Here is a 15,938-nt window from a genome sequence, read left to right on the forward strand (position 1 = left end):
ATACTGCCATCGAAGCATTCTGCTTAATTTTAAGTTGTCACTAGTAATTATTCCCAACTGGGGGGGAAAAAACCCCAGCCAGACACATCTTTTATCTCCTGCTGTGGCCCAGGTACATCGTGTTGTTACAGTCATGTAATTGAGTCATTAACAGGGCAGCCTGTGGATCTCTTGCAATAATTCTTATGCCAAATGCAGCAGAGGTTTTTCCTGTGCAGGTTGTCATAAAACCAGTGAAAGATACCATCAGGGATATTAATGTCTTGAGAGTACCTTCCAGAAATTATGCTTCACTTGTTTATCATTTTTGGCTCTTCCTTCGGCAGCTGATGTCTTCTTATTGGTACCGCTTTGTGTAATCTCACGAACAAGACCACATGTAGGAGAAAAGAGGTGTGTAATTTTTAACATTAAATGCTCTTGGAGGAGCCAACTTATTTAAGTAGATCATAGCTGATCAGCTTCCACAGCCCAGCTGTTGTGATGAGCAAAGATGACTGCTTCTGCTGCGTGTAACTGCTCTTGTGGCGGGAGCAGTACTGCCACTGTGCCAGCCAAGCAGTTTGGGAGCGTATAGGTGATTTCATTTGGGACAAAATCAGCTCGATGAGCTCGCTCCCCTGATCAAAATATTTAACCAACTTCATTTTGCATGACATTAAAGAGAGGCTTTTACCAAGAACATGCAAAGCCTTGCTACTCCCTGAAGTTACCGGAACCAATAGAAAACAGTGTTTTGGCTGGTGGATGGGAGCTTGTTTTTCCTTGGCTGGGCAGACTGTCTTGTCTCTCTCACCTCTCTCTCGTGTTTCCCTGTTCTGCCTGCCAGCCAACCTTGTTTGACTCGGTTCTGGTTCACTGCTGCTACAGTTTGAAGGGGGAACTTTAGCCTAGTCCCTGACTGCAAAGAGTGAAAGTAAAATAAATTACCATCAGATTTAGAAGAAAAATAGTTATATGGTCTATATAATTCATTGACTTGCTAATGGGATATAGAGCAAAGGCATAAACAATTCTCTCTTTTCTTTTTGTCACTTCTGCTTGCAACTTTCCTCTCTCCCTTTTGGTGGCCTTGCAGGGGATCTCTGTTTTGACTACTGTGTGAGGTAATGGGAAGGAGGAAGGGAGTGGGGGAACAGGTGAACAGTCCCCCTGGAGCCATCCCGTGGGGGTCTGAGGAGTTTGTGTGTTGTTTATAAATTGTAAATATATATATATAAAATTACGCACACACACATATATATATAAATACACACACATACACATATATATATTTAAGTTTGCTTGTAAATAGAGCTTCGTTTGCTTCCCTCCCAAACTGAGCTGATCTGGTGATTTTATTTCTGGGGGTAGATTCTCCAAATCAACTGGGGGGTAATTTAAACACACTACAACAACTCTGTTGTTCTACATCTGTAAGGATGGGGATGCTTGACCTGTGCCTGGCATGTACTGAAGAAAGGACAGCTGATGCTGCCACTAATTGCAGACAGATCCATAGATCCAAGATACACTGGCAGCTGCCAGCACCTCCTGCATTAGTAGTATCACAGTACATTAGAGGTTGGAAGGGACCTCCAGAGATCATCAGGTCCAGCTTCCCTGCCAAAGCAGGATCACCCAGGGAATTCCACTCAGGAATGCATCCAGGTACGTGTTGAAAGCCTCCAGAGAAGGATACTACTTCACAACCTTTGTGGGCAGCCTGGGCACCCTCACTGTAAAGAAGTTTCTCCTCATGTTGAGGTGAAACCTGCTATGTTCAAGCTTGTACCTGTTGTTCCTTGTCTTATTATTGTGCACCCCTAAAAAGAGCTTGTCCCCCTCCACTTGACACCCACCCGTCAAGTGTTTATTATAGATACTGATCAGATCCCCTCTCAGTCTTCTCAAGACTAAACAGCCCCAGGGCTCTCGGTCTCTCTTCACAGGGGAGATGTTCACATCCCCTAATCATCCTCGTGGCTTTCCCTTGGGCTCTCTCCATCAGGTCTCTTGTCTCTTGAGCTGGGGAGCCCAAAACTGCTCACAGTTTTGCAGGCGTGGTCTCAGCAGGGCAGAGTGGAGGGGGAGAGGAACCTCTCTAAACCTGCTGACCACAAACTTTCTTGATGCACCCCAGGATCCCCTTGGCTCTCTTGGCCGCAAGGGCACATTGCTGTCCCACGGCACAGTGTGTGCAGAGATATATGAACTTCACGTGTCTCGGACTGGCTTCCACCTTACTGGTTTGTAGTACGCTGCAAGCGAACTGGCCGTGCTCGGAACTCTCCTCCTGTCATCCGTGAGGACCAATCAGAGAGGAGGCGTCGCAGGCAGGCACTTCCCTGCCCTGTGCTCGCAGCGAGTGCCGCTCCGAGCCGGGCTAGTAGCACCGAGTGCTGCTGCTGGATGATCGTGCCCAGGGTGCTGAGCGGGCACACAAATGACGATGTCAGAAAACACGAGAGGTGTGGCAGAGAGGTAAGTAGCAGTGCACAGCGTTTTGCGTTGGCCTCGGAGGCAGTTCTGATCTTGCTGTTGAAAGCAGGAGAGAATCTGCAGCCCACTGAAGCATGACTAATCAGTTTGCTCATGTGCTTAGCACTCTCCAGGTTAAAGTATTTCTGCCCCATTGTTAACGGCAACAAGCGATGATTTGTAGCATTTATATAGGGTGCAGATTGTGTTCAGATCTTAAGCCCTTTAATTGGGACCTGCATCAAATGTCAGCTTTCCTCGGAGCGTGAGGGAAGCGTGCAACTTGTATTTGGGGCTGCTGCTGCTGGGGGTGTTAATAATTCCTACTCCAGAAAAGATGCCAGGTAGTGAATATGTCTTACTTGTGCTTTGAGCTTCAACAGTGTATTTTTGCTTGCCACCTTTCTGTTTCAAAGGAGTATTTTGAAAAGGTTGGTTTGTATTGAATGGGGTAACTCTCCTGCATGACAAGAAACAAACCAACCAGGAAAAATGATGCCAGTCTAAACATTGTAAAGCAGCTGAGAATGTGTTTCATATAGTGCCAAATGTGCTGTTGGGTTCAGGGGCACAGATTTTTGAAAAGGCAGGTAAGAGTTGCAGTCCATGTCCACAATAATTGGCAAAGTTGTAATTACTACGGTAAGCAAGGCTCAGAATAGCTGGGCAGGCAGGGTACTGCATGTGGTGTGAAACAGATGCCAAGACTTGGTTAAACAGCATTTACAAAGCACTCGGAGAGTCTCTTGAGTCCAGAAGGGTTTACAGTGTGTGTGAAGTGTGATGACAACAACCACTATGAAGAGTCAGAAGATGTTTCTCTCATTTATAATCCTGTTTTTACATACATAATTATGTTCTTTTTTCCCCCCCCTTCCCTTTGCAGTCATTTTTTTCTTCACATGCAAACAACTGCTGCAGTCAGTGGTTATTGATGATGTTATCTGTTCTGTGCTCCTCTGTCCTTTCCTTAAGAGATACTGAGACTTTGCTTTCTGGTGTTCCTTGCAGCCAGCTGTGTGCCGTGCCATTATTTTAAGGAAGTAACATAGTTTCTGAATCACAAGACAGATGACATCAGTTAAAGCTGTTTGGAGTTAGGAGTATGATGAGGATTTGTTTGTATTTTGTTGGGGGAACTTTTCTTGTACAGACTGGTGTACGACATGTTGGTGTAGTAGAGCTCTCTCATCTTTAGACACAGGTGTTTCAGCTGCCCAAACCTTGGCCATGTGGCCTTAATTTTGTTAGTGCAAGGCCTTCCTGTTTTTCCTGTGGATTTTTTTTTAATTTGTGGGCTTTTTTTGTCCAGCAGTTCTGGTGATGAAATTGGGCCAAACTCTTGCCAGTAATCCAAAGACCAGCTGAGAACCCTTGTGATGGGTCAGGCTGACATCTGAATCTTGTGAAGGGGTGAAGTACAGCCAGAGTAAGCCACTGAGAATCTTCAGACTTTGAGATACTGCACTTCTGAGGGACAGTGATGTTCCTAGGAGCATGCACCATGTGAAATTTTAACCCACCTGTAAGTCTGTAGTGACCTGCAGCGGATGTTCCAGCAGCAGTCGATATCCTAACCTAATGCAGTTCAACAGTGTCTCATCCTTAAAGTGACAGCATGATCAGAATGTCACTAGCCTGTAGGCTCTGTCAGCCTTGAAGTCCGATGTGTGATGTTGTCACCCAGTGCTTCTATGTTCCTGATGCCTGAGTATCAAATTGCAACACTCCCACATGATAACTTCAGCATGGCCAGGCTCTTAGTTACACTAAGTGCAGTTTGTCTTACTGTCAGAAAGTACGGAACTTGATTTGCTTTCCACATGTCACAGGGTAAGGGCATAGTTAAAAAACCCCAAGACAAAGACAGAATGGAAGTCACTTTCAGTTCTTGCAGTCACTAGAAATATAATAGCAGATTATACATGGGAATAAGCCTAGAAATAAAATCAGTTCAAATGTGGAGTCTCCCTCTCTGGAGATATTCAAAACCCACCTGGATGTGTTCCTGTGTGAGCTGCTCTAGGTGATGCTGCTCTGGCAGGGGGGTTGGACTGGATGATCTTTGGAGGTCCCTTCCAGCCCCTAACATTCTGTGATTCTGTGAAATGTTGCAGTAATGCAGTAGGACAGATGTGCTGAGTTTATTCTCTTCTCCTGACAGGTCACCTACATCAGACCTCAATGTGGCACTGCATGAGTGTATGGCAGCTTTGGATTTATTTCTTAACAACAAGTTCTCGGATGCTTTGGCTTCTTTAAAAGGAAAGTAAGTTCTGTTGCTTCTCCCACTCTCCCCCAGTATTTTTTGTTTTCATATTTGAGAATGTATAGGTTTGTATCTAGAAGAAAAACTGACCAAGAATTGAGACACATTTACTTTCTGTTATTTTTAAATAACCCCTGGCAGAAACTTTCTCACAGCTTCTTTTGCAACTTGGTGTTGTGGTTGTGCAGGCCTTTTCCTGATTGCATTGCAGGGCAGCATGTAGGGAGTGGCCCAGCTGCAAGCCGTGAAGTCATGCAATGGCTTCTCAGAATTGTTGTGTCTTTGCAGCACCTGTCACTTTTCATACCCTGTCCTAAAGCTACCTGTGTTCTCGGCTTGTTGAGTCTATGTTTAATTCAGTTTTCTTTCTGATTTGCTCCATGTATTTTTCTGAGCCACAGGCAAATTACATTGTGCCTTCTTTCAGACCCCTGGAATCTGAATCAAGTCAAATTCATAGGTCATGCAGTACAGTGTGTCTGATAGGCCTCACAGGTAACTGTAGTCAGTGCACCACATTTGCTTTGCTGAGGTACCAGCCTCCCTTTTTTTTACTGCCACAAAGCTGTAGCTTAACCATGTCAGCAGACTCTGTGACAGACATTGATGATAAATTGGAGGCTGAGATACATTAATAATACTGGTTTTATTCACAGCAGTGTTGTTTTGTGTTTCTATATCATCAGAGGAGATCATAAAAATGGTAAGAAGAGTAACTGTTGTCATTAAATTCTGACAGTAAAGCCCCTGTGCCCATCTGGAAATGCTTACTAGGTGCTTAATTGAAAACAGGGAGATGTTTTATTGAAGGGGGTTTCCAAAGCTCTGCAAAAGCTAGGGAGGCTGGGGAGTTTGTTTTGCTTCTACTGCACAGGGTTTCCTTCAGCTTTTGTTGGGCCCTGCATAACATATTTCGTGAGCTGATCCTCTGGTTTTATACCTGACTAAATTCCGTGCTTCAAAACCATTTTGAAACTGATTTTTTTTCATTTTGTCTTGTTGTTATGAGAGGGTCCTTATTCCTGTTGCCTTTGGCAGTGAGGGAAGCACAGACTTAAGAGATTTGTGAATGTAATGCAGAAACAGGATACAAAATTTCCCTGCAGATGATATCCGTTATGGACACAGTCCACCTCTTTAGGGAAGGAAAAAGCTGTAGTGGGGGCATGTGTGGCAATGCTGAGTGTTTTCTTTAGGGGTCACCAGTTCCCCACTGTTGCCTTTTAGCATGCTGAGATTTGAAACCAATTTTGACAGACCATAACCATCGATCTTTGTTTTAAGAACAGGCTGCCAAGGGGGTTGTGAAGTCTCCCTCTCTGGAGATACTCAAAAACCTTCCTGGATGTGTTCTTGTGTTACCTGCTCTAGGTGACCCTGCTTTGGCAGGGGGGTTGGACTGGATGAGCTTTTGAGGTCCCTTCCAGCCCCTAACATTCTATGATTCTGTGACTCTTCTGTTTTCACATGCTTGTAAAGAATCTGGATGTGCTGGAGCATGTCCAGAGAAGGGCCACAAGGACAATTAGAGGGCTGGAGCTCCTCTGTTAAGAGGACAGACTGAGGAAGTTGGTGCTGTTCAGTCTGGAAAAGAGAAGGCTCTGAGGAGACCTAATTGTGGCCTTACAGTATCTGAAGGGGACTACAAGAAAGCTGGGGAGGGACTTTTTAGGGTGTCAGGGAGTGATAGGACTGAGGGCAATGGGAAAAAAAATAGAAATGAGTAGATTCAGATTGGATGTTCAGAAGTAGTTCTTTCCCATGAGGGTGGTGAGACTCTGAAACAGGTTGCCCAGGAAGGTGATAGAAGCCTCATCCCTGTAGGTTTTTAAGGCCAGGCTGGATGTGGCTGTGAGCAACCTGCTGTAGTGTGAGGTGTCCCTGCCCATGGCAGGGGGTTTGGAACTGGATGATCCTTGAGGCCCCTTCCAACCCTGACAATTCTGTGATTTGTATCCTAGATGCCTCAGATTCGCAGTTTACACTGGAGGACATACTCTGCTCTGTGTCACATCATTGCAGAGTCACTAAGTTGCTCACTTTTGGCTTCCACAATAAGTGTATTTTCAACTGATTTGTGCCATTTGTAGGTGAGAGCAGATCTGGCAATGAACACGAGTTAAAATCGATAAATCTTTCTTAGCAGCTTTAAAATAAACATCTGTGGAGGATATCTAGACATGTGTGGAAGCAAAGCTTTTCCTCTTGTAAAAGCAAATGCAGCAGGAAGAGATCTGATTTCATTAAAAAAATGGATCTGATGTTTTTGCTTCGTTTTAAATAGTTTTTCTTGGTTTTTCAATACATAGTAAACTGCAGCAGTACAGGTTAGGAGGTGATCTGCTAGAAAGCAGCCCTGTGGAGAAGGACCTGGGAGTCCTTGTGGACAAGTTCTGCATGGGACAGCAATGTGCCCCTGTGGCCTAGATGGCCAATGAGGTGCATTAAGAGGAGTGTGTCCAGCAGATTGAGGCAGGTTCTCCTCCCACTCTACTCTGCCCTGGTGAGGCCCCACTTGGAATGCTGAATCCAGTTCTGGGCTCCCCAGTTCAAGAGGGACAGGGATCTACTGGAGAGAGTCCAACAGAGGGCTACAAGGATGCTGAAGGGACTGGAGCACTGCCTGGTGAGGAGAGGCTGAGAGACTGGGGGCTGTTTAGTCTGGAGAGGAGAAGACTGAGAGGGAATCTGATCAATATAAATATCTGGGGACTGGGTGTCAGGAAGGAAGGGACTGCCTCTGCTCACTTGTGCCTGTGATAGGATGAAGGGCAATGGATGTAAACTACAGCACAGGAAGTTTCACCTCAACATGAGGAAGAACTTCTTTACTGTAAGGGTCCCAGAGCACTGGAAAAGGCTGCCCACAGAGGTTTGGGAGTCTCCTTCTCTGGAGACTCTCAAGACCCATCTGGATGCATTCCTTTGCAACCTGCACTAGATTCTATGGTCCTGCTCTGGCAGGGGGGTTGGCCTCAAAGGTCTCCAGAGGTCCCTTCCAACCCCTAGCATGATCCTGTTATCCTCATCTATCTTTCAGGTTTTTGAGTCAGTTTTCTTTATCACTAGCAATCAGTATACAATAGTGGACTCCAAGTATCTTGCAGTTTCTGAAGTAAGTTTAATTAATCTTTTATCTGTAGTGTTCACAGGAGGTCTAAGAGCTTTTAAGAAATTCCTTAGATTTAATTGCCAAACACAGTGGTGGCTTTCAGTTTGTGAGCTGTTAACCATGACAGTGAATAACACTGAAACTGTCTAGTCACTGAAGTGGGGAGGAAAAAAAAATCCTCTTCCTTCTGCACATCAAGATGCATAGAGTAAATCAATTAATAGCAGGCTAGATTTTATCCCTCGTCTGATTTGTGGTGGGTTTGAGGCTCAGGTGCCTTTAGGATAACCACAAAGTCCTCCAAAAGACAGAAAGTCACAGGGACAAACAAGTCGTCCCAGAGTATTGTGATATGTGTTTCTGTTCCATTTGGAGTCCCTCAGAGATGAGTACTAGGACCAGTCCTGTTTAACATCTTTGTTGGTGCCATGGACAGTGGCAATGAGGCACCCTCAGCAAGTTCACCGATGACGGCAAGCTGTGTGGTGCAGCTGACACAGTGGAGGGAAGGGATCCATCCAGAGGGACCTGGACAGGCTGGAGAGGTGAGGCCGTGACAGCCTCATGAGGTTCAACAAGACCAAGTGCGAGGTCCTGCACCTGGGTCAGGGCAGTCCCAAGCACTGATCAAGGCAGGGCAGGAACTGGCTTGAGAGCAGCCCTGAAGAAAAGGACTTGGGGGTGCTGGTGTATGAGAAGCTCAACATGAGCCAGCAGTGTGCACTTGTAGCCCAGAAAGCCAACCAGAGCCTGGGCTGCATCAAGAGAAGCATAGCCAGCAGGTCGAGGGAGGTGATTTTCTCCTTGTAATCCACTCTGGTGAGACTCCACCTGGAGCACTGTGTCCAGTTCTGGAGCCCCTATTACAGGAAGGATCTGGAGGTGCTGGAAGGTGTCCAGAGAAGGGCCACGAGGATGATCAGAGGGCTGGAGCTCCTCTGCTATGAGGACAGACTGAGACAGTTGGGACTGTTTAGTCTGGAGAAGAGAAGGCTCCAAGGAGACCTTATTGTGGCCTTCCAGTATCTGAAGGAGGCTACAAGAAATCTAGGGATGGACTTCTTAGGGTGTTAGGTAGTGATAGGATTGGGGAGAATGGAGCAAAACTAGAAATGGGTAGATTCAGATTGAATGTTGGGAAGAAATTCTTCCCCATGAGGGTGGTGAGACTCTGGAACAGGTTGCCCAGGGAGGTGGTGGAAGCCTCATCCCTGGAGGTTTTTAAGGCCAGGCTGGATGTGGCTGTGAGCAACCTGCTGTAGTGTGAGGTGTTGGAACTAGTGAGGGGGGTTGGAACTGGATGATCCTTGAGGTCCCTTCCAACCCTGACAATTCTATGATTCTAAGATTTCCTGATGTTTCCTCTATTTAAGGGAATACATAACTGATATCCCTCTCTTCTCTCTCTTCCTGGGGAAGAGAGTCATGGTTTGTGTGTGGGAGAGATGGCTTTGGCTGTTAGGGGAATTTGAGCTCTGCCCCAGGGTCTGGTGAAACCTGGTAGGGCTGAGGTGGGGGATCCAGTCCTGTGCTCCTCCAGGCCTGAGGAGCCTGGGTGGAATGGAGGCTTCTGCAAGTGTTTTGGCCTGGTAGGCTCAGCCTTGTTTGTGAATGTATTCATTCTACCCAACTGCCTTTTGTATATATACTTGTAAACAGAATCTCCATTTAAACTTCCAATCCAGATGTGCAGCATTATTTCCCCCCCCCCTGCATTTTTCCTCCCCCCAACAGGAGTTAAATTTCTGTCCTCTGGTCCTGAGTAGCTTGTCCTCAAACCCAGGACATGATTGAGCACAGATCATCACAAATAAAGGAGCTGATTCTGGTGAAGTAGCCTCTTAGCTTCCCCCAGAGAAATGTTTAATGCTTTAATAATTATCCTGAGGGAAAGCATGGCATGGATCACCTGATAGTTTGCTGATGCCTAATTGCTTGGAAGAATGGTAAACAGTAAAGATCAATTCATGGTGTGGAGTAATCTGGATCGTTGGGTGAGCTGCAGCACATCTGCGCTGCTGCTTGTGGTGTTACAAGAACAATATGAGAATGATTCATTCTGGGAAGTTGACTTTCTTCTTGAAAGAGTCTCAAGGAACATTTGGGGTTCTTTGGTGGAATCTTAATTCTAGAATGACTGTGTCTGAAAAGTAAATTCAGTCCTTTGATGGAGCGTCACAGGGGCATGTGAAGAGGTGGTGTTACTGCTCTGCTAGTTATTCGTGCAGGTCTGACTGGAATTAGGCTGCTACCTATGTGCTGTCACTGGAATTGTTAACGTGAGGCAAGTGTACAATATTCAGTGTTGTCTGTGTATTCTGCTCTTTGAAGTGAGTTGGCTACAAGTATATCCCAGACCATATGCATCATGTTCCTTGGAAAGGAGGAAATTTGCTGAAAATGGGGGACCACAGGGTGGTTCTTCCTGCTTGGGCTTCTCCTCACCCTTTCTGCTGCTTTTGAGGACTGTCTCCCCATTTATTGTGACCACAGTACTTTTGCTGGGCTGAGCCTAACTTTGTAAACTTGATCTTGGTATTGGTGTCAGTTTGGCGGCTTCATTTGGATGTTAGGAACAACTGTGAGGGTGATGGAGCACTTCAGGGAGGTGGTTAAGGCCCCTTCCCTGGAGATACTCGAGGCTCAACAAGGCCCTGGGCAACCTGATTTAGTTGGGGATGTCCCTGCTGACTGCAGAGAGGTCAGGCTGGATAAGGTTTGGAGGTCCCTTCCAGCCCAGACCATTCTGTGATTCTGTGCTTAATATCAACCCAGGGGTCCTCTGTCCTTTCCCAGTTTCCCTTCTCAGCTCGGGAGGAGTCATGGGGCGATAGCGCAACTGCTGTAGTGTAGCCCTAGATATGGGCTAAATGTAGGCAAAAATTTTACAGAGGGTACTAAGGAGTGGAAGTATTTTGTAATGGCTGCCTTCATGATGCAGTGAAATGTTCTTGCCCTCGTAGAACAAAATCAAACATGAGGTTGTTCAGTAGGGTGGAAAGGTTCTCTCTGGGAGAGAAGATAGTGTGTAATTGTTCAACTGAGAGTGTTGAAAGAGTAAAGGAAAGCACATGGAGGTAGAGTGAAACTCCAGACAGTGTTAGGATAAAGATGGTGCATACTGCTGCTATCTATTGTAAAGCATGTCAAGAACAGCAAGAAGGGAATTACTTCTAGGATGTTTTCATCATTCTATGCCTGGAGTTAGGAAGAGCACAGCTTCTGTAATCTTTGTAAATGCATACCATTCTGCCACAACGTGGCTTACTTCCTGGTTTCACCTCCTAGCTGTTAAAACATCCTGAATTCTGAGCTTTGCAGAGTAGCTTAGATCAAAAAGGCTGAGGTGTTCCTCCGTGAACTGCAGCTTTTGAGTTAGACCAGACATAGACCATTATGGTGGCTTGTGGTGATCAGGGAACCAGGTTGATGGAAGTAGTCTTTTCTAGTTGTAAAATTATTGCTAGTGAGGAGTTTTCATAGGAAACAGGAGTTTCTTGGAAAATGCCAATCCATCCAACCAGAGAGAGCCTGCACAGAGAGTCTGGTGTGTTCTGTGGATGTTGGGTGGAACTTCTGATGGAGGGTGACAAAAGCCTTCAGGCCCCGCGTGACCACATCCTCCTGATGCACATTTGATTTGGGCCTTGACACCTCAGTCTTGGATATGCTGGGATGAATGGACTGTTGGCTGCTCTGTGGAGGATCTTTCTGTGCTGTTGGATTTGTTTTACTTGTTAGAAGCATCTTGCTACTAAATCAGAGCCTGGGCTTGAACCTGGGCTCTTTGTAACCTGGTGGTGCATGTCCTGCCTGCTGGATGTCTTCTCCATAGCACTTCCAGCCCTGGGAGCACATACCAGTGCTAGTGAAGCTGGCTCTCTGTGTGACCTGACAGTCTGGCCTGAAATTCTGCTGAGGGAGGTTTAGGCTGGATGTTGGGGAAAATGATTTGCTGCAAGAGTGGTCAGGCATTGGAACAGGCTGCCCGGGGAGGTGCTGGAGTCCCCATCCCTGGGGGTGTTCAAGAAATGTGTGGACACAGCACTTCAGGAGATGGTTTAATGGCCATGGTGGTCTTAGCTTGCCAGTTGGACTCGATGATCTTAGTGGTCTTTTCCAACTGAAACAATTCCATGATTCTGTGGTTTTCATACTTCAGCAAGAGGGGGAGAGCTGTCACCATCCTCGCTTAGGTACTTGTTTTCAAGCGGAGATGAAAATGTCCTCCAAGAGCTCTTGAGGCAGGGCAGTGCTGCAAGATGGTGGTGGTTGCACCTTAGCAGGAGAAGAGGCTCATGGCATAACTCCATAGGGGCCTAAAGATATTACTCATAATCCTCTTACCCACCTCTCACCCTGATACCAACTGCTGGGATAAGGCATTAATCAGAGTATTGGTTGTAGTTATGTGGTAAAGGCTTGTTAATTCCAGCGGTGTTGTGGGGAAAGTGCTGCTGAGGACTCCAAAGGAAAAAGCACACAGGTCTCAAGTTCCATTCCATATGGGCTGGGTAAAACACAGGCCTCAAAACGTCTGGCAGTGTGCCAGGATGTAACTGGCAACTGTAATTGTGTGGTTAGTGTAAACAGCAGGGGTGACTATTTTATGGGCTGTGCTCCTGCGCACCTCCCAGCCCCTGGAAAAGCAGAGTTCATTTGAGTGCTGATAAACCCTCCTTAGCTAATGATAGACGTTGTTATCTCCCTCAAATATCAGAAGCAACGTAGATGAAACCATTGATTAGAGCAGGGGGGATTTGGGATCAGAAGTGAATTACTGGAGAGGGAAATCCCTCTTCACCATATCTCTCTCTATATATATATGTGAGAAGTAGAAACTTTTAGTGCAATCAATTTCTTGATTTTTCTGTTACGATTTTGAAAGCAAATTTCCATACTTTTGGAAGGGGACTATTTCAGTGCCTTCCCTGTACCTTGTGTTTGAACCTTTGGAAGGGTTTTACTTAAATAAATGAATGATGAAGAGTGTTTCTCTGTGCCCGCTGAGGCTGATGAGTAATGGAATGAACAGGAACACTTCATCAGGCTGGCATTTTATTCTATGCTCCTTTTCCCGCCCCCCCTTGCTTTCACACAGTATCACAGTATCACAGTAACTAAGGTTGGAAGAGACCCCAAGGATCATCAAGTCCAACCTGTTCCAACAGACCTCACAACTAGATCATAGCACCAAGCGCCACGTCCAATCTCCCCTTGAACACCTCCAGGGACGGCGACTCCACCACCTCCCTGGGCAGCCCATTCCAATGACGAATGACTCGCTCAGTGAAGAACTTTTTCCTCACCTCGAGTCTAAACCTCCCCTGACACAACTTGAGACTGTGTCCCCTTGTTCTGGTGCTGGTTGCCTGGGAGAAGAGACCAACCCCCACCTGGCTACAACCACCCTTCAGGTAGTTGTAGAGGGCAATGAGGTCGCCTCTGATCCTTCTCTTCTCCAGGCTAAACAATCCCAGCTCCCTCAGCCTCTCCTCACAGGGCTTGTGCTCAAGGCCTCTCCCCAGCCTGGTTGCCCTTCTCTGGACACGTTCAAGTGTCTCAATGTCCTTCTTAAACTGAGGGGCCCAGAACTGGACACAGTACTCAAGGTGTGGCCTAACCAATGCAGAGTACAGGGGCACAATGACCTCCCTGCTCCTGCTGGCCACACTATTCCTAATGCAGGCCAGGATGCCATTGGCCTTCTTGGCCACCTGGGCACACTGCTGGCTCATGTTTAGGCGGGTGTCAATCAGCTTTATCAATCTACTGAAAGAATTGTGGTGTAGGAGGCCTAGAAGAGCTGTCCTGACTCTGATGGATTTTAAACTAATTTCACAGAATCACATAGTGGTCTGGGCAGGAAGGCACCTCCATGGGTCATACAGTCAGACATCCTCACAGTCAGCAGGGACATCCCCAGCTAGATCAGGTTGCCCAGGGCCTCATTGAGCCTCACCTTGAATATCTCCAGGGAAGGGACCTCAACCACCTCCCTGGGCAACCTGTTCCAGTGTTCCACCACCCTCATAGTAAAGAGCTTCTTCCTGATATCCAATCTAAATCTGCCCTTCTCTAGTTTGAAGCCATTGCCTGTCACTGTAGGCCTTTGCAAACAGTCTCTCTCCATCCTTCCTATAGCCCCCTTCAGGTACTGGAAGGCTGCTTTCAGGTCTTCCCAAAGCCTCCTCCTCTCCAGGCTGAACACCCCCAATGCTCCAACCCCCTGATAATTTTTGTGGCCTCCTCTGGACCTGCTCCATCAGGTCCATGTCCTTCCTATCTTGAGTGCTCCAGACCTGTACACATACTCCAGGTGAGGTCTTGCCAGAGCAAAGTGGTGGAATCACCTCTCTGGATCTGCTGGCAATGCTGCTTTTGATGCAGCCCAGGATGTAATTGGCCTTCTGGTCTGCAAGCTCAGACTGTCTGCTCATGACCAGCTTCTCATCCATCAGTACCCCTAAGTCCTTTATTTCACTGTTAATTTCATTGTCATCTGTCTGCTCTTCTTTTTGGAGATGAGATGGGTGTTAGCACGGAGTGTGGGTTTCTTGGCACTTACAGTGGTAGTGAATTACCAAAATGTTTGGTTGTTTTTTTGCTAGTCTGGTTTAGATGTTGGTTAGAGCAGCTTGTTAGGTAACCTGTGGGCATGGGGAGGGCAAACACAAATTAAGGGCAGCCAGAAAACGGAGACTGCAGTGGGATTTAAATATGTACACTGCAAATTTCTGCAGTACAGCCAACCTGCTCTTTGCTGGGTATGTTGGAAAATGTCAGCATGAAGTCTGGAAACAGAAGCACCAGGTGTCTGTGCCAGCACTGGCTATTATTGTAACCCCCAGTGCTCAAAAAAATACATACACAAAGTAAGTCAGGCTCATACCATCACATGAATTTTGCTTTGGTGATTTTATTGCATGCTGTCATTGAGAAGAGGTGACTTCAGTTGTAGACAAGGTTATTTTTTGTTTCTGGAAAGACATGAATCCAACAGCAGGAGCTCCTGAGGGTACTTAAGAGGCCAGGACTCTAAGAGGCATTCTGGGCGACCTGTGTCAGCGCTTGGTCACCCTGGTAGGAAATAAGCGTTTCCTGATGTTCCTGATGAGCCTCCTGTGTTGCAGTTTGTGCCCATTGCCTCTTCCTGTCACTGGGCACCAATGAAAAGAGGCCTGGCTTCATCCTCCCTTCAGGTATTTCTATGTTACAGGACTCCCTTGAGCTTTTTCTTGTCTGGGCAGAGCAGTCCCAGTTCTCTTGGCCTTTCCTCATGGAAGAGATATTTTAGTCCTATGATCATCCTCATCACCCTTTCTCAAGTATGTCCATGTACTGAGGAGCCCAGAACTGGACACAGCACTCCAGGCTTGGCCTCACCAGTACTGAGCAGAGGGGAAGGATCACCTGCCTCAACCTGCTGGCAGCTGCACTCCTCTTAATGCAGCCCATGAGCCCTCTCTGAAGCAAGGGTGCACTGCTGGCACACAGCTTTCTCCTGGAAAGAGAAGGAAGTGGCTTATTTTAAAGAACAAACACCTGGATTACATATCTTAAGAACAGGTGTGCTAAGGGTGGAGCTTTTGTTGAAAGCACATCCTTGTTTGACTGCAAGTATTTTGGAATGTGGTCTGCCATGTAGAACCATCTGATCCATCCTAAAAGGGTGGACAATTGAAACAGCAGTTGTTGCTCTTTAGCAGTGTTTGTCTAAGTCGTGCTGTTTGTCAAGGGTGGATTAGCAAGGTCTGCAAAGAGTTTCTGTGGCAGGAATTCATCTGGGCTTGCCTTTTAACATATTTTTCAAGTCATCTTTATTGACCCTCTATGCCTGAAGCTATTTTGATTCATTTGCAGAGGATGATGCCACACACACTGGTACTGTCTGGCTGCAGCAGCTATGTGCAATATATAAACCCTGCTTCCTGCCAGGGGAAAGGTGCTGGTGATAGCTGCAAGTAGGATTGATTGTTTTCCTTGCAGCAATGTCAGACTGTTTTACATTCTGTATAAGTGGCACCATCTGAAATCCCACAGAGTAATATTTAAGGTGATCAGACTGCGGTGAAAGGTTGGCTAGGAGGACAATGA

The 15,938-nt window shown here is 46.5% G+C and overlaps 1 protein-coding gene across 1 annotated transcript in view; it reads left to right on the plus strand.

Moving 5' to 3' along the window:
- The window catches only part of TTC39A (tetratricopeptide repeat domain 39A), a 47,578-nt gene that overhangs the window by 9,166 nt on the left and 22,474 nt on the right, over nucleotides 1-15,938 (plus strand). Inside the window, exon 2 of the mRNA XM_054165123.1 lies at nucleotides 4,625-4,729. Within this exon, the coding sequence (XP_054021098.1) occupies nucleotides 4,625-4,729 (105 nt within the window). The remainder of the gene's footprint in view (nucleotides 1-4,624; nucleotides 4,730-15,938) is intronic.

Source organism: Dryobates pubescens, chromosome 11 (assembly GCF_014839835.1).
Source record: "Dryobates pubescens isolate bDryPub1 chromosome 11, bDryPub1.pri, whole genome shotgun sequence".
Taxonomy (NCBI): domain Eukaryota; kingdom Metazoa; phylum Chordata; class Aves; order Piciformes; family Picidae; genus Dryobates; species Dryobates pubescens.